This window comes from Pseudophryne corroboree, chromosome 2 (genome assembly GCF_028390025.1).
Source record: "Pseudophryne corroboree isolate aPseCor3 chromosome 2, aPseCor3.hap2, whole genome shotgun sequence".
Taxonomy (NCBI): Eukaryota; Metazoa; Chordata; class Amphibia; order Anura; family Myobatrachidae; genus Pseudophryne; species Pseudophryne corroboree.
Window position 1 is genome coordinate 819,786,778 of NC_086445.1, and position 19,632 is coordinate 819,806,409.

The 19,632-nt window shown below is 44.5% G+C and overlaps 1 protein-coding gene across 1 annotated transcript in view; it reads left to right on the forward strand.

Moving 5' to 3' along the window:
- Nucleotides 1-19,632, forward strand: part of LOC135051286 (interleukin-5 receptor subunit alpha-like) — a 118,984-nt gene that overhangs the window by 72,126 nt on the left and 27,226 nt on the right. Inside the window, exons 5-7 of the mRNA XM_063957354.1 lie at nucleotides 4,076-4,184; nucleotides 4,274-4,452; nucleotides 12,598-12,752. Of these exons, the coding sequence (XP_063813424.1) occupies nucleotides 4,076-4,184; nucleotides 4,274-4,452; nucleotides 12,598-12,752 (443 nt within the window). The remainder of the gene's footprint in view (nucleotides 1-4,075; nucleotides 4,185-4,273; nucleotides 4,453-12,597; nucleotides 12,753-19,632) is intronic.

Below are 19,632 nucleotides of genomic sequence, written 5' to 3' on the forward strand. Positions count from 1 at the left end.
AGTTGCCCTCCCTCCAGTGTGTACTCCGAAAGAGTGTTTAGTGCAGCCGCTCACCTTGTCAGCAATCGGCGTACGAGGCTACTTCCAGAAAATGTGGAGAAGATGATGTTCATCAAAATGAATTATAATCAATTCCTCGGTGGAGACATTCACCAGCAGCAATTGCCTCCAGAAAGTACACGGGGACCTGAGATGGTGGATTCCAGTGGGGACGAATTAATAATCTGTGAGGAGGGGGATGTACACAGTGAAAGGGGTGAGGAATCGGAGGATGATGATGAGGTGGACATCTTGCCTCAGTAGAGCCAGTTTGTGCAAGGAGAGATTGATTGCTTCTTTTTTGGTGGGGGCCCAAACCAACCAGTCATTTCAGTCACAGTCGTGTGGCAGACCCTGTCGCTGAAATGATGTTTTCGTTAAAGTGTGCATGTCCTGTTTATACAACATAAGGGTGGGTGGGAGGGCCCAAGGACAATTCCATCTTGCACCTCTTTTTTCTTTCATTTTTCTTTGCATCATGTGCTGTTTGGGGACAATTTTTTTGAAGTGCCATCCTGCCTGACACTGCAGTGCCACTCCTAGATGGGCCAGGTGTTTGTGTCGGCCACTTGTGTCGCTTAGCTTAGTCACACAGCGACCTTGGTGCGCCTCTTTTTTTCTTTGCATCATGTGCTGTTTGGGGACAATTTTTTTGAAGTGCCATCCTGCCTGACACTGCAGTGCCATTCCTAGATGGGCCAGGTGTTTGTGTCGGCCACTTGTGTCGCTTAGTTTAGCCATCCAGCGACCTTGGTGCGCCTCTTTTTTTCTTTGCATCATGTGCAGTTTGGGGACAATTTTTTTGAAGTGCCATCCTACCTGACACTGCAGTGCCACTCCTAGATGGGCCAGGTGTTTGTGTCGGCCACTTGTGTCGCTTAGCTTAGCCATCCAGCGACCTTGGTGTGCCTCTTTTTTTCTTTGCATCATGTGCTGTTTGGGGACAATTTTTTTGAAGTGCCATCCTACCTGACACTGCAGTGCCACTCCTAGATGGGCCATGTGTTTGTGTCGGCCACTTGTGTCGCTTAGCTTAGTCACACAGCGACCTTGGTGCGCCTCTTTTTTTCTTTGCATCATGTGCTGTTTGGGGACAATTTTTTTGAAGTGCCATCCTGCCTGACACTGCAGTGCCACTCCTAGATGGGCCAGGTGTTTGTGTCGGCCACTTGTGTCGCTTAGCTTAGTCACACAGCGACCTTGGTGCGCCTTTTTTTTTCTTTGCATCATGTGCTGTTTGGGGACAATTTTTTTGAAGTGCCATCCTGCCTGACACTGCAGTGCCACTCCTAGATGGGCCAGGTGTTTGTGTCGGCCACTTGTGTCGCTTAGCTTAGCCATCCAGCGACCTCGGTGCAAATTGTAGGACTAAAAATAATATTGTGAGGTGTGAGGTTTCAGAATAGACTGGAAATGAGTGAAAATTATGGTAATTGAGGTTAATAATACTATGGGATCAAAATGACCCCCAAATTCTATGATTTAAGCTGTTTTTTAGGGTTTTTTGAAAAAAACACCCGAATCCAAAACACACCCGAATCCGACAAAAATTTTTCGGTGAGGTTTTGCCAAAACGCGTCCGAATCCAAAGCACGGCCGCGGAACCGAATCCAAAACCAAAACACAAAACCCGAAAAATGTCCGGTGCACATCACTAATATATATATAGAATCATGTAGTAGACGCATCAGACACTCAGCGATTTTAGAAAACTAGAACTAAGGAAAAAAGAGCCTAATTCTGAGTTGATCGCAGCAGCAAATATGTTACCAGTTGGGAAAAACCATGTGCACTGCAGGGGAAACAGATATAACATGTTATTATTATTATTATTATTATCATTTATTTATATGGCGCTACAAGGGTTCCGCAGCGCCCAATTACAGAGTACAAAACAGTGACTTACAGTTGAAATCAATTTTGGACAAGTACAGGGTAACTAAGCATAACCACACCAGTAAATGACAGAGATAAGTTCCAGGTGGCCCAAAAACTGTGATTTGGGCAGTTGAGAATTATTAAAGAAGAAAAGGGTGAGCACATGAGGGAAGAGGGCCATGTGCTCACCCTTTGCAGAAAGAGTTAGATTTGGGTGGGGTGTGTTCAAACTGAAATCTAACTTGCAGTGTTAAAATAAAGCAGCCAGTATTTACCCTGCACAGAAACAAAATAATCCACCCAGAGGCAGAACTCTGGGAGGCAACGGAGTCAGCTGCCGCCGGGCTCCTGTTTTGAAGGGGGGCACCTCTCCTCCGGTTCCGTGTGTTCAGTGACATTAATCAATTAAGTTAATTGACAGCAGCCGTAACCGACTTCCCCACTAGTCACTACACATTACAAATCACACCCTCTTTATTATAGATACACTAGACGCAGACACCTTACTGATTAAGCTATTTGCTCCTATAAAGGAAGCATGAGAGTTCTAACTATATGAAGTTACTTCTCTGACAATTACAAGTAACTTCATATAGTTAGAATTCTCCTACTTCCTGTACAGCAGCAAATATCTCTATCAGTGAGGTGCATGCTTCCAGTGTAATAGGTTGTGGGTTCTAATCCTGGATATGACACTTGCAAATTAATTGTCAGAGAAATAATCAGCATTGTGAGTGACTGAGCAGATCTATGTAGTGTGTGGCTGGACCCCTACAAAGATCTGCCTAGTTGCAACTGTTTTGTAGTAGCTTCATATAGTTAGAATCGGCAGGCTTGCTATGCAGGAGCAAAAAATAAAAAATATTTTTTACATATATAGATATATATAGATATATATATATATATATATATATATATATATATATATATATATAGGGCACCATAATTTTTCTTGCCTCTGGGCAACTGTGACAAACTTACGCCACTGAATCCACCCAAATCTTACTCTCTCTGCAAATGTTATATCTGCTCCCGCTACAGTGCACATGGGGGTTAATTCCAAGTTGATCGCAGCAGGAACTTTTTTAGCAGTTGGGCAAAACCATGGCCCTCATTCCGAGTTGATCGCTCGCAAGGCGATTTTAGCAGAGTTGCTCACGCTAAGCCGCCGCCTACTAGGAGTGTATCTTAGCATCTTAAAATTGCGAACGATGTATTCGCAATATTGCGATTACAAACTACTTAGCAGTTTCAGAGTAGCTCCACACTTACTCGGCATCTGCGATCAGTTCAGTGCTTGTCGTTCCTGGTTTGACGTCACAAACACACCCAGCGTTCGCCCAGACACTCCCCCGTTTCCCCAGCCACTCCTGCGTTTTTTCCGGAAACGGTAGCGTTTTTTCCCGCACGCCCATAAAACGGCCTGTTTCCGCCCAGTAACACCCATTTCCTGTCAATCACACTACGATCGCCGGAGCGATGAAAAAGCCGTGAGTAAAAATACTATCTCCATTGTAAAAACACTTGCGAATTTTGCGAATATTGCGCATGCGTACTAAGCGGAATTTCACCGCGATGCGATGAAAAATACAGAGCGAACGACTCGGAATGAGGGCCCATGTGCACTGCAGGGGGGGCACATATAACATTTGCAGAGAGAGTTAGATTTGGGTGTGGTAAATTCAATCTGCAATCTAATTTGCAGTGTAAAAATAAAGCAGCCAGTATTTACCCTGCACAGAAACAAAATAACCCACCCAAATCTAACTCTCTCTGCACATGTTATATCTGCCCCCCCTGCAGTGCACATGGTTTTGCCCAACTGCTAAAAAATTTCCTGCTGCGATCAACTTGGAATTACCCCCATGGTTTTGCCCAACTGCTAAAAAATTTCCTGCTGCGATCAACTTGGAATCACTCCCAAAGTGTTGCCATAGCAACAAGTCAGCTACTTGCTTTCAATCTTCAAAACTTTACTGGAAAATTAAAGGCCGCATTCACTCCTATGGCTGTTACTGGTTGCTTTTTTCTTTATAATGTACCACATCATATTGATAATGCACTGAGGTTGGTTTATTATATCATATTGATAATGTACTGAAGTTGGTTTGTTTTTCTTGATATTTTGACATTCACATGTATATTTTTCTCCTTTTAGTTTACATCAGTAATGTGTCTTGTGCAATATACAATCTAACCAATCTCAATTGTACCTGGGACTTGAAAAAAGATGCTCCGGAAGATGCCAACTACTCCTTTGGACTGCGGTACCTTATCTTTGCAACAGTTTATTTATTTATTTCTCTGAGTTTCTGCCATGAATTGAGTGAATAATTATTTAACTTCATTTGCGCAGATTACGCTCCAGATGTTTGGCATGCAAGCAATATTTAAAAAAGCATGGGAAAAATAATGGCTGTCACATGAAAGATCTGCTTTCTACATATCAACACGAAAACCTGCATTATAAAATAAGAATTCAGTTCTTCAATCATTTATACAATTTCACAAAAACCTTTAGAACAGAAATGATAGGTAAGTTCTATCTATCTATCTATCTATCTATCTATCTATCTATCTATCTATCTATCTATCTAGGGGTTAAAGTGAGCCAGAACGGGGCGGAACTACGTTCCGTCAGTTCCACCAGGAGACGGAACGCAGTTCCGCCTCCCCGGCTCACCTAACCCGATGTCCCGGGCGGCGCTGCAGGGAGATGCCGGGCGCCCGCTGAGATCGCGTTACCAGCGGGCGCCCGTCTCCCTCTCCGCAGCGGCAGCCGGAGCTCAGTACTGAGCTCCGGCTTCCGGCTCTGTCAGTGCGCACTATGGGAGAGACGTCATGACGTCTCTCCCATAGTGCCGAGGAGCGGGCGGCGAGAGAGGACTGCGGCGGAAACGGGGCTTGGTAAGTATGGTGCTCCCACCCCCCTTCCTCCTATATGTGTACCACTAGCGGTGTTTTTACTGGGGGCTAGTTACTGGGGGGCTTTTACTACTGGGGGGCTTTACTACTGGGGCAAACTACAGAGGGGCAAACTACTGGGGGGCTTTACTACTGGGGCAAACTACAGAGGGGCAAACTACTGGGGGGCTTTAGTACTGGGGGCAAACTACTGGGGGGCTTTACTGCTGGGGCAAACTACAAGGGGCAAACTACTGGGAGCATTACTACAAGGGGGCAAGCTACAAAGGGGCAAACTACTGGCAGCATTACTACTGGGGGCTAAACTACAAGGGGGCATAATTACAGGAGCTAAACTACTGGGGGTATAACTACAAGGGGGCAAACTACTGGGGACATTACTAACTTTGGCAAACTACATGGGGGCTAAACTACAGGGGCTAAACAACTGGGGGCACAACTGCAGGGGGCATTACCACTGAGGGATAAACTACATGGGGCAAACTACATGAGGGCAAAACTACTGGGGGCATTACCACTCAGAGGCTAAACTAAAGGGGGGGGGAGTAAATTGCTGGGGTCATAACTGCAGGGGCATTACCAGTATGGGCATGACTACTGGGGCTAAACGACTAGGGGCAATACTACACAGGGGCATTACCATTAAGGGCATTACTGATGGGGGGCACAGCTAATGAGGGCATTGTAAAGGGGGGACTTCATAAGGGGCACTACTGTTGGGGGCATTGCATAAGGGGCACTACTACTGTGGGCATTGTATAAGGGGTGCTACTGCTGGGGGCATTACTGTATGGGCCGACAAAGAAGCTGCGTTCCCGGTCCGCCCTCCGTCGCTCCACCCCTACCATCGCCGCCGCACTGGAAGCCCAGGTTCCAGACTCCCAGCTGCAGCGGATCTGGGACCAGGCCGGCTTTTATTATCCCTGCCGCTGCATCGAGCTCCTGTGACCGCGGCGCTACTAGTTCAAATCTGTCGCTGATTGGCTGCCGGTCCGCAGCAGTTTTGAAATATTAGCGCCGTGGTCACAGAAGCTCGATGCGGCGGCAGGGATAATAAAGCCAGCCTGGTTCCAGATCCACTGCAGCCTCCCTCAGCCTCTTCTGCCGCCCCGCCCTCGGACCTCTGCGCACCCACAGCCTCCTCCTCCGCACTATCTCCGAGGCCCACAGCCTCCTCCACGTCACGCCTACCACAGCCTACTCATCCACAGCACCGCAGACCACCGCCGCTGCTAAACAGGTAATCTAACCTGCTGCCTTTCTCTCTCCCTAGTCCCTACTGTATTCCCTTGCTGTCACTTTCCATGTCCCTGCTGTCACTTTCCATGTCCCTGCTGTCACTCTCCCTGTGACTCTGTCACTCTATAATGTGAATTTCGGCTCATACCGTGTGCTATAATGTGAATTTCGGCTCATACCGTGTGCTATAATGTGAATTTCGGCTCATACCGTGTGCTATAATGTGAATTTCGGCTCATACTATGTGGTATAATGTGAATTTCGGCTCATACCGTGTGCTATAATGTGAATTTCGGCTCATACTGTGTGGTGTAATGTGAATTTCGGCTCATACCGTGTGGTGTAATGTGAATTTGGCTCATACTGTGTGGTGTAATATGAATGTGGCTCATACTGTGTGGTATAAATGTGAATTTCAGCTCATACTGTGAGGTATAATGTGAAAGGGGTCCTACTATTGTGGTGCATAATGTGTATAAGGGGTATATGGTGTGGTAAACTACACTGAAGGCCACGCCCCCTTTTGTGTGGCCACGCCCCCTTGTCAGGAGTGCGCGCGCCTTCGGCGCGCACATAATTGCACCCTTCACTTTTCCATACCCCCACTTCAAAATTTCCACTTGGGTACTACTACTGTGGGCATTATTACTATTGTGTGACCACGCCCCTTTCTTTTTGAGGTCACACCCCCTTTTTGCTGTGCGCGCCTACGGCGCGCGCAATACCTTTATTACATGGGCACCGTGGGGAGGGAGGTGAGTTCCACCACCTCTCTAGGACCACTTTAAGCACTGTATCTATCTATCTATCTATCTATCAATCAGAGGCATCACTTACCTCAGTGACACCCGGTGCGGTGCCACGCAAAGGGGACAGGGCTTCGAAGAGAAGGGGGTAGGGCTTCGTTTGAGGGGTAAGGCTATACGTCCTGACCCCCATTTTCGTCACTCCAGGGATCTAATAAAGGTCATTAATGTAATATGGGCCTGATTCAGAGATGGAAGTAGTGTTACTGTTGTACGCAGTGGAGCAATATTTTTGCCACTGTGCATGCATCTACAGTACATAGTAACATAGTAACATAGTAACATAGTATCTGAGGTTGAAAAAAGACAATTGTCCATCGAGTTCAACCTATTTGTGGTCTCCTATGCATGATGATTTGACTAAAATTTCTGACTGATGCTGCTGTCAGCCATTGCATTTTATCCCTATTTATAGTAACTATAATGCATGACTATGCACCATACCCCTGGATATCATTATCCATTAGGAATTTATCTAACCCATTCTTAAAGGTGTTGACAGATTCCGCCATTACAACTCCCTCGGGCAGGAAATTCCAAACACGTATTGTCCTTACCGTGAAAAAGCCTTTACGCCGTATTGTGCGGAATCTCCTCTCCTCTAACCTGAGCGAGTGTCCACGAGTCCTCTGTGTTGATCTAACCAAAAACAGGTCCCGCGCAAGCTCTGTGTATTGTCCCCTTATATATTTGTAGATGTTAATCATATCCCCTCTTAGTCTCCGCTTTTCCAATGTAAACATGCCTAGTCTTTCAAGCCTTTCCTTGTATTCCATCGTCTCCATGCCCTTAATTAGTTTGGTCGCCCTCCTCTGTACCTTTTCTAGCTCCAGGATATCCTTTTTGTAGTATGGTGCCCAGAATTGTACACAGTATTCAAGGTGTGGCCTTACTAGTGATTTATATAACGGGAGTATAATACTCTCGTCCCTAGCATCAATACCCCGTTTTATGCATGCTAATATCTTATTAGCCTTCTTTGCTTCAGTCCTACTTTGGGTACTACTGCTTAGCTTGCTATCTATGAGGACACCTAAGTCCTTTTCCAGTACAGAATCCCCTAATTTTACCCCATTTAGTAGGTAGGTGTAATTTTTGTTCTTGTTACCACAGTGCATTACCTTACACTTGTCTGTGTTGAAGCGCATCCTCCATTTGGCTGCCCATGCTTCTAATTTAACTAAGTCGTTCTGCAGAGACTCGGCATCCTCCTCTGTATTTATAGCCTTACACAATTTGGTATCATCTGCAAAAATTGACACCATGCTCTCTAGACCTTCTGTTAGGTCGTTGATGAAAATATTGAACAATAGCGGTCCTAATACTGAGCTTTGCGGCACACTACTTAGCACTTCAGTACAAGTTGAAAAAGATCCATTAACCACAACGCGCTGCTCCCTATTATCTAACCAGTTTTTGACCCAAGTGCTTATTGTGCTTCCTAGCCCTGATTCTTGTAGCTTGTAGATAAGTCTCATGTGTGGTACAGTATCGAACGCTTTGGCAAAGTCTAAAAAGATTACATCCACATCTTTACCCTGATCTAGGTTTGCGCTTACTGTTTCATAAAAGCCAAGTAAGTTGGTTTGACAGGATCTGTCCTTCATAAATTCATGTTGATTCCTTTTAATGACCTTATTGACTTCAAGGAACTTCTGAATACTATCTCTTAGAATACCTTCCAATACTTTCCCCACTATAGATGTAAGACTAACTGGTCTATAATTACCTGGTTCAGCTTTACTTCCCTTTTTGAATATAGGCACTACTTCCGCTATACACCAGTCTTTGGGAACCATACCTGATATAACTGAATCCTTAAAGATCAAAGATAGCGGTTTTGCCAGTTCAGAGTGAAGCTCCATTAGAAACCTTGGGTGAATACCATCGGGCCCTGGTGATTTATTAATCTTTAAATGTTTTAATCGGTCACAGACTACTTCCTCGCTTAAATAAGTACCTATCAGTGGGATATTCTCATTATTGAGATTGTGTGTCAGTCCCTGAATTGGGTCCTCTCTAGTGAATACTGTTGAAAAAAACTCATTTAGTGTGTCCGCTATGTCATTATAATTTTTGCTTAAGACTCCCAACTTGTCTTTTAAAGGGCCTATACTCTCCTTCTTTAATCTCTTGCTATTAATGTATTTAAATAATTTTTTGGGATTCGCTTTGCTTTCCTTTGCTACTAGTTTTTCAGTTTCTACTTTAGCCGCTCTTATTTCCTTTTTGCAATTTTTGTTACATTCCTTATAGTGCTGAAATGACTCTGCTTCCCCCGTCAGATTTGTATTTTTTAAATGCTCGCCTTTTCTTGCCCATAAGTACCTTAATCTTTTTGTTAAGCCACATCGGTTTATGATTTTTATTCCTTTTTTTGCTGCTCATAGGAATAAATTTGAGTGTATTTTTAGCTAGCAGGAATTTTAGTACCTCCCATTTCTCCGTAGTATTTTTTCCTAAAAACAAACCTTCCCATTCAATATCCTTGAAAAATACCCTCATCTTTTCAAAATTTGCTTTGCTAAAGTTTAGAGTCCTAAACTTTAGAGTTCTAAACTTGAAGGTAATTGCAGTGCAAAGGATGGAGTGGAGGTATATATACAGTTTAATGTGAAGAAACAGGTGCTGTGCCAGTTGTGAGTTTTATAAACTTAGTTTATTCTATAACATCGAAAAGTAGGGTCTGTTCGCTCCTTTGGCGCAAAGGGGAAGGGGAGGGGAAAAGACCAGGAAATTGCTTGTGGCTATATTACTTTCCTATATGTATCTCAAAGAATGGAAGTGATAGTTTGCATACCCCCACTCACACTATACGAGAGTAGGTCGTATCCATAAAGGTATCTTTTTCCTTTGAAACAATATCACATCAATCTGGACTTTATACCGGGGGTGGATCAGCAATGAAATACAAAAAAGACTGGGTATCGTACCCCAACTCACACGAAGAAGGAGGAGGTGACTCCTATCAAGGTATCTTTGGATATTCGGTGTCGCTTTGGGTATGCCTCCACATCACACGGTGGTTTCGTGAAATTAAGAGATGGGAAAGACAACCAATGTGTAGTATTTCGAATGACACCACTCTTACGTATATTTACACATCATATGGCATATCTATGCCTCACTTACACCGTGGTTATATCTTATGTCTATATCACAGTTACTTCTATGTAATAAACTGAACATAGACCCTTCACCGTTCTTAGCTAAGTGAATGCGTACCCCAGACTCACACAGTGATCAATAGGATGACTCCTATAATGGTATCTTTATGTGTCCAGTCACATCTAATTGGCGTACCCCAGCTCACAGATGCAAAATGTGGAGTCACCGCCATAAAGGTTTCTTTACTGAATTCATGCTTTGTTGACCATTCATAAATTGGACTCTCAAACACTCGTGGTCTCCAAAAAAATTCAACAGTCAGTTTATTCCTCCAAAGAATACACCAATCAGTACACACATGTACAAAAATGTGAAATGAAGATAGTTCGTGGATTCCACAGAAGAACCATAAAATGGTTAAAAAAAGTACAAAAGATACAAAACAATGTAAAAAACAATTAAAAAGTATTAACAAAAGTCCATATAAGTTCTCTGTTAGAATGATTAAAGGCTATTCACACAGCAGTCTGCCGACGTGTTTCGGTCCTGGGACCTTTGTCAAGGCATGTCTTTTTTGGAGACCACAAGTGTTTAAGAGTCCAATTTATGAATGGTCAACAAAGCATGAATTCAGTAAAGAAACCTTGATGGGAGTGACTCCACATTTTGCATCCGTGAGTTGGAGTACGCCAATTAGATGTGACTGGACACATAAAGATACCATTATAGGAGTCACCCTATTGATCACTGTGTGAGTCTGGGGTACGCTTTGTCAAAGTCGAAAAATATTACAACACACACACCAAGTACAAACCACACACAGATGGCCTCCGTGCGCATACTTGCTCTGCTGTGCGTGCACATATCTGCAATTTGCGTATGGTCGCTCCCGCGGTCATGCGCATTAGCGCGTGGTATGGGTATTTACGGTAGAGTTTGTGAACGCATGGAAAGCTATCAAAACACATTACATATTTAATCCAAATAGTGCACAATGTACACATAGTATCCCTGCACCACATCAGAAAGTAACAACAGTTTGAATGGTTTCAGAACAAAGGGCTTCACCTTTACAGAATAGGAGGGGACAGAACAAGGTCATAAAGTGGTGTTTGGTATCCAGCTGAAGGGTATTTTAAGGCTAACATTCCGGTGTTGGTTTGAGAAAGATCGCATGTTCCTGCGGATAGTTATGTGCAGGAGCAGAATATAGATATAAACTATATTTACTGTACATTATGTATGCGGCGGGTATCCAGAGGAGACCACCCACAAGAGCAGTTGGGAAAGACATCGCCTACCTATTCAAACCGACCTATGACCTCTCCTGTACTGTAAATGTGCATTCCTGTGTCCAATGGACAAAGAGATTACAGTATCCATTGTATTGCTTTTGGAAGAATTGTATAAAGAGAGCCTGTTGCAGGCCTGGTCAGACACAAGACTCACAAAGTTATCAGATGACCGAGGACCGGCCGGGTTGCGCAAGCTTGTCCACTCACGTATGTACCATTGAATGTAGCCATTTACTCTGTTATATTGTATTGTATTATTTGTATTGTAAACCCCCTTTCAGCAATAATCCACTGTGGTGTCGGAACCCAGCGGTAAAATCACAATTGGTGTTGTGTCTTCATTGCCCTGCTAAGGTTTAAAGCGTATTTTCAGTGCATTGCATAACTTTTCATGGTTTGTGGTGTATCTCTGGGTGTGTACGCACTGTGAGTACTTTGTACCGTCAGTGCGGCGTTTGTACGCGAAGTCCGTACGCAGTACGGGACTTTGTACGCTAAAAGCGTACAAAGTGCGCAGAGTGTGCTTTAAGTACAGCGGCCGCAGCGGCTCCATGGTAAAGTGTATTTAAGGTGTGTTTAAGGTATAGCTTTCTTTCCTAAGGATAATTCGACATTATCAGCTTTCACTTAGCTAAGAACGGTGAAGGGTCTATGTTCAGTTTATTACATACTGTGATATACTGTAGACATAAGATATATCCACGGTGTAAGTGAGGCATAGATATGCCATATGATGTGTAAATATACGTAAGAGTGGTGTCATTCGAAATACTACACATTGGTTGTCTTTCCCATCTCTTAATTTCACGAAACCACCGTGTGATGTGGAGGCATACCCAAAGCGACACCGAATATCCAAAGATACCTTGATAGGAGTCACCTCTTCCTTCTTCGTGTGAGTTGGGGTACGACACCCAGTCTTTTTTGTATTTCATTGCTGATCCACCCCCGGTATAAAGTCCAGATTGATGTGATATCGTTTCAAAGGAAAAAGATACCTTTATGGATACGACCTACTCTCGTATAGTGTGAGTGGGGGTACGCAAACTATCGCTTTCCATTCTTTGAGATACATATAGGAAAGTAATACAGACACAAGTAATTTCCTGGTCATTTCCTCTCCCCTTCCCCTTTGCGCCAAAGGAGCGAACTGACCCTACTTTTCGATGTTGTATATTGTTTTTGGATAAAAGGTGAAATCCAATTGGTTCAGTTTGCCCCACATGCAGCATCTCCTTTTGCACCATTTTGTATGTTTTACTGAAATATTCCATTTGTACTTTTAATTTATTCTATGTTTATTATAGAAATCCTGAATCCTCCAGTCAATATTTCAGTATCATCTGTAAATGGAAATATAAACTTTAGTTGGTATACTCCACCAAGTGTGAAGCCTACACCTACATACTGTTTTCAGTATCAAATAAAGGTTATAGAGACCCAGACAAATATACTATTCAAGGTAAATATAAAAAATAAATCATTTTCACAATATGGGCTTAAATCAATATAAAAATTAAAGTTTAAATGTAAAATAAACAGATTTTCAAATAGTATGGGCTTGGTTGACAGTGTTAATGATGGTCCATACTGTCTGTAATGCAAATAAAATGTATATGTATATACTGTAGATAAACATTGTGCTAGCAACTTGCACACATTGTATTCAGCAATTATAAGATGTTCCCAAAGCTCCCAATTCATTAGGAAGCAGGAGAGATGTTTGAGGGTCACTTCCTCTCCTCGGATCCGAGAGCACTACCAAAACTTCACGAGTTCCTTAGACATTCTGGAGAGAAGGAAAGTGTGTAAGTCAGCTTAACATATGGACATACAGTTAATGCATACTAGCAGACTTTTTAACAGCCCACTCTGTGACTCTCCCGATGAGGGCAGCCATGTCAGATGGGTGAGGGGCATGGTGCAGGAATCCTCCTGGCCCTACACCTTCACTGTTTAAAGTCATGAATGGCTGCACTTTAAAGTGGAAGCAGGACTACAATAATGCAAATTATTACAAATTGCATCATAGAACTCCAGAGCTACCCACTTAAACCAAGAATTAAGCAGCAAGGGAAGACTTGGCATATCTGTTGGGAGGCTGGGAGAACCCCCCTAATTTCATGACTCTTCCACATGTTTCAGGAGAGTTGACATATACTGTACAGTATGCATAAATATCTATCAGTCCTTAGACATAAAGGGATGGTAAAACTGAATATACAAATGGAAGGTTCCTGCACGGGATAGTAATAATTACACTGTACAGTGCATCCGGAAAGTTTTCACAGCGCTTCACTTTTTCCACATTTTGTTATGTTACAGCCTTGTTCAAAAATGGAATAAATTCATTTTTGTCCTCTAAATTCTACATACAATACCCCATAATAACAAAGTTTTTTTTTTTGAGATTTTTGAAAATGTATTACAAATAGAAAACACAGCTTAATAGGAGTCCACCTGTGGTAAATTCAGTTAATATGACATAGTTTGGAAAGGCACGCACCTGTCAGTATAAGGTCCCACACTTGACAGTGTATGTCTGAGCACAAACCAAGCATGAAGTCAAAGGAATTGTCTGTAGACCTCTTATACAGGATTGTCTTAAGGCACAAATCTGGGGAAGGGTACAGAAAAATATCTGCTGCTTTGAATGTCCAAATGAGCACAGTGGCCTCCATCATCCACAAATGGAAGAAGTTTGGAACCACCAGGATTCCTCCTAGAGCTGGCAGGCCGTCTAAACTGAGTGATCGGGGGAGAAGGGCCCTAGTCAGGGAGGTTAAAATAACCCAATGGTCACTCTGGCAGAGCTACAGAATTCCTCTGTGGAGAGAGGAGAACCTTCCAGAAGGACAAGCATCCCTGCAACAATCCACCAATCAGGCCTGTATGGTAGAGTGGCCAGATGGAAGCCACTCCTTAGTAAAAAGCACATGGCAGCCAGCCTGGAGTTTGCCAAAATGCACCTGAAGGACTCTCAGATCATGAGAAACAAAATTCTCTGGTCTGATGAGATAAAGATTGAACTCTTTGGTGTGAATGTCATGCGTCATGTTTGGAGGAAACCAGGCACCGCTCATCATCAAGCTAATACCATCCCTACAGTGAAGCATGGTAACATAGAAACATAACATAGAATTTGACGGCAGATAAGAACCACATGGCCCATCTAGTCTGCCCCTTTTTTATGCTTTGGTGGTGGCAGCATCATGCTGTGGGGATGTTTCTCAGCAGCAGGAACTGGAAGACTAGTCAGGATAGAGGGAAAGATGAATGTAGCAATGTACAGAGACATGCTGGATGAAAACCTGCTCCAGAGTGCTCTTGACCTCAGACTGGGGCGACGGTTCATCTTTCAGCAGGACAACGACCCTAAGCACACAGCCAAGATATCAAAGGAGTGGCTTCAGGACAACTCTGTTAATGTCCTTGAGTGGCCCAGCCAGAGCCCAGACTTGAATCCATTGAACATCTCTGGAGAGATCTGAAAATGGCTGAGTACCGACGCTTCCCATCAAACCTGATGGAGCTTGAGAGGTGCTGCAAAGAGGAATGGGTGCAACTGCCCAAAGATAAGTGTGCCAAGCTTGTGGCATCATATTCCAAAAAGACTTGAGGCTGTAATTGCTGCCCAAAAGTGCATCAACAAAGTATTGAGCAAAGGTTGTGAATACTTATGTACATGTGATTTCTTAGTTTTTGTTTTTTTATAAATTTGCAAATAAACTTTTTTCTAGAGATGAGCGGGTTCGGTTCCTCGGAATCCGAACCCGCCCGAACTTCAGGTTTTTTTACACGGGTCCGAGCGACTCGGATCTTCCCGCCTTGCTCGGTTAACCCGAGCGCGCCTGAACGTCATCATCCCGCTGTCGGATTCTCGCGAGGCTCGGATTTTATCGCGAGACTCGGATTCTATATAAGGAGCCGCGCGTCGCCGCCATTTTCACACGTGCATTGAGATTGATAGGGAGAGGACGTGGCTGGCGTCCTCTCCGTTTAGAGTGACTAGAGTACTAGAGAGAGAGACACAAATTTTGGGGAGCATATAGGAGGAGTACTACTTGCTGCTGATAGTATGACCAGTGACCAGTGCCACCAGTTTAATTAATCCGTTCTCTGCCTGAAAAAAAACGATACACAGTGTGACACAGTCACACATACCATATCTGTGCTCAGCCCAGTGTGCTGCATCATATACTGTATATCATTATCTGACTGCTGAGTGCTCACTGCTCACACAGCTTAATTGTGGGGGAGACTGGGGAGCAGTTATAGCAGGAGTACATTTAAGTACAGTGCACACTTTTGCTGCCAGAGTGCCACTGCCAGTGTGACTGACCAGTGACCACTGACCAACAGTATTGTGATTGTCTGCTGACCACCAGTATATTGTGATTGTCTGCCTGAAAAAGTTAAACACTCGTCGTGTGGTGTTTTTATAAACGCATTCTGCAGACAGTGTCCAGCAGGTCCGTCATTACATAATATATACCTGTCCGGCTGCAGTACTAGTGTGATATATATATATATATTTTAATTTTATCTCATTATCATCCAGTCTATATTAGCAGCAGACACAGTACGGTAGTCCACGGCTGTAGCTACCTCTGTGTCGGCAGTCGCTGGTCCATCCATAATTGTATACCACCTACCCGTGGTTTTTTTTTCTATCTTCTTGATACTAGTAGCTTACTCTAGGAGTCTGCAGTGCTGACAGACAGTGTCCAGCAGGTCCGTCATTACATAATATATACCTGTCCGGCTGCAGTACTAGTGTGATATATATATATATTTTAATTTTATCTCATTATCATCCAGTCTATATTAGCAGCAGACACAGTACGGTAGTCCACGGCTGTAGCTACCTCTGTGTCGGCAGTCGCTCGTCATCCATAAGTATACTAGTATCCATCCATCTCCATTGTTTACCTGAGGTGCCTTTTAGTTGTGCCTATTAAAATATGGAGAACAAAAATGTTGAGGTTCCAAAAATAGGGAAAGATCAAGATCCACTTCCACCTCGTGCTGAAGCTGCTGCCACTAGTCATGGCCGAGACGATGAAATGCCAGCAACGTCGTCTGCCAAGGCCGATGCCCAATGTCATAGTACAGAGCATGTAAAATCCAAAACACCAAATATCAGTAAAAAAAGGACTCAAAAATCTAAAATAAAATCGTCGGAGAAGCGTAAACTTGCCAATATGCCATTTACCACACGGAGTGGCAAGGAACGGCTGAGGCCCTGGCCTATGTTCATGGCTAGTGGTTCAGCTTCACATGAGGATGGAAGCACTCAGCCTCTCGCTAGAAAAATGAAAAGACTTAAGCTGGCAAAAGCACAGCAAAGAACTGTGCGTTCTTCGAAATCCCAAATCCACAAGGAGAGTCCAATTGTGTCGGTTGCGATGCCTGACCTTCCCAACACTGGACGTGAAGAGCATGCGCCTTCCACCATTTGCACGCCCCCTGCAAGTGCTGGAAGGAGCACCCGCAGTCCAGTTCCTGATAGTCAGATTGAAGATGTCAGTGTTGAAGTACACCAGGACGAGGAGGATATGGGTGTTGCTGGCGCTGGGGAGGAAATTGACAAGGAGGATTCTGATGGTGAGGTGGTTTGTTTAAGTCAGGCACCCGGGGAGACACCTGTTGTCCGTGGGAGGAATATGGCCATTGACATGCCTGGTCAAAATACCAAAAAAATCAGCTCTTCGGTGTGGAAGTATTTCAACAGAAATGCGGACAACATTTGTCAAGCCGTGTGTTGCCTTTGTCAAGCTGTAATAAGTAGGGGTAAGGACGTTAACCACCTCAGAACATCCTCCCTTATACGTCACCTGCAGCGCATTCATAATAAGTCAGTGACAAGTTCAAAAACTTTGGGCGACAGCGGAAGCAGTCCACTGACCAGTAAATCCCTTCCTCTTGTAACCAAGCTCACGCAAACCACCCCACCAACTCCCTCAGTGTCAATTTCCTACTTCCCAGGGAATGCCAATAGTCCTGCAGGCCATGTCACTGGCAATTCTGACGAGTCCTCTCCTGCCTGGGATTCCTCCGATGCATCCTTGCGTGTAACGCCTACTGCTGCTGACGCTGCTGTTGTTGCTGCTGGGAGTCGATGGTCATCCCAGAGGGGAAGTCGGAAGACCACTTGTACTACTTCCAGTAAGCAATTGACTGTCCAACAGTCATTTGCGAGGAAGATGAAATATCACAGCAGTCATCCTGTTGCAAAGCGGATAACTGAGGCCTTGACAACTATGTTGGTGTTAGACGTGCGTCCGGTATCCGCCGTTAGTTCACAGGGAACTAGACAATTTATTGAGGTAGTGTGCCCCCGTTACCAAATACCATCTAGGTTCCACTTCTCTAGGCAGGCGATACCGAGAATGTACACGGACGTCAGAAAAAGACTCACCAGTGTCCTAAAAAATGCAGTTGTACCCAATGTCCACTTAACCACGGACATGTGGACAAGTGGAGCAGGGCAGGGTCAGGACTATATGACTGTGACAGCCCACTGTGTAGATGTATGGACTCCCGCCGCAAGAACAGCAGCGGCGGCACCAGTAGCAGCATCTCGCAAATGCCAACTCGTTCCTAGGCAGGCTACGCTTTGTATCACCGGTTTCCAGAATACGCACACAGCTGAAAACCTCTTACGGCAACTGAGGAAGATCATTGCGGAATGGCTTACCCCAATTGGACTCTCCTGTGGATTTGTGGCATCGGACAACGCCAGCAATATTGTGTGTGCATTAAATATGGGCAAATTCCAGCACGTCCCATGTTTTGCACATACCTTGAATTTGGTGGTGCAGAATTTTTTAAAAAACGAGAGGGGCGTGCAAGAGATGCTGTCGGTGGCCAGAAGAATTGCGGGACACTTTTGGCGTACAGGCACCACGTACAGAAGACTGGAGCACCACTAAAAACGCCTGAACCTGCCCTGCCATCATCTGAAGCAAGAAGTGGTAACGAGGTGGAATTCAACCCTATATATGCTTCAGAGGTTGGAGGAGTAGCAAAAGGCCATTCAAGCCTATACAATTGAGCACGATATAGGAGGTGGAATGCACATGTCTCAAGCGCAGTGGAGAATGATTTCAACGTTGTGCAAGGTTCTGCTGCCCTTTGAACTTGCCACACGTGAAGTCAGTTCAGACACTGCCAGCCTGAGTCAGGTCATTCCCCTCATCAGGCTTTTGCAGAAGAAGCTGGAGACATTGAAGGAGGAGCTAACACGGAGCGATTCCGCTAGGCATGTGGGACTTGTGGATGGAGCCCTTAATTCGCTTAACAAGGATTCACGGGTGGTCAATCTGTTGAAATCAGAGCACTACATTTTGGCCACCGTGCTCGATCCTAGATTTAAAACCTACCTTGGATCTCTCTTTCCAGCAGACACAAGTCTGCTGGGGTTCAAAGACCTGCTGGTGACAAAATTGTCAAGTCAAGCGGAACGCGACCTGTCAACATCTCCTCCTTCACATTCTCCCGCAACTGGGGGTGCGAGGAAAAGGCTCAGAATTCCGAGCCCACCCGCTGGCGGTGATGCAGGGCAGTCTGGAGCGACTGCTGATGCTGACATCTGGTCCGGACTGAAGGACCTGCCAACAATTACGGACATGTCGTCTATTGTCACTGCATATGATTCTCTCCCCATTGAAAGTATGGTGGAGGATTATATGAGTGACCGCATCCAAGTAGGCACGTCAGACAGTCCGTACTTATACTGGCAGGAAAAAGAGGCAATTTGAAAACCCTTGCACAAACTGGCTTTATTCTACCTAAGTTGCCCTCCCACAAGTGTGTACTCCGAAAGAGTGTTTAGTGCCGCCGCTCACCTTGTCAGCAATCGGCGTACGAGGTTACTTCCAGAAAATGTGGAGAAGATGATGTTCATTAAAATGAATTATAATCAATTCCTCCGTGGAGACATTGACCAGCAGCAATTGCCTCCACAAAGTACACAGGGAGCTGAGATGGTGGATTCCAGTGGGGACGAATTGATAATCTGTGAGGAGGGGGGATGTACACGGTGATATATCGGAGGATGATGATGAGGTTGACATCTTGCCTCTGTAGAGCCAGTTTGTGCAAGGAGAGATTAATTGCTTCTTTTTTGGTGGGGGTCCAAACCAACCCGTCATTTCAGTCACAGTCGTGTGGTAGACCCTGTCACTGAAATGATGGGTTGGTTAAAGTGTGCATGTCCTGTTTATACAACATAAGGGTGGGTGGGAGGGCCCAAGGACAATTCCATCTTGCACCTCTTTTTTCTTTCATTTTTCTTTGCGTCATGTGCTGTTTGGGGAGTGTTTTTAGGAAGGGCCATC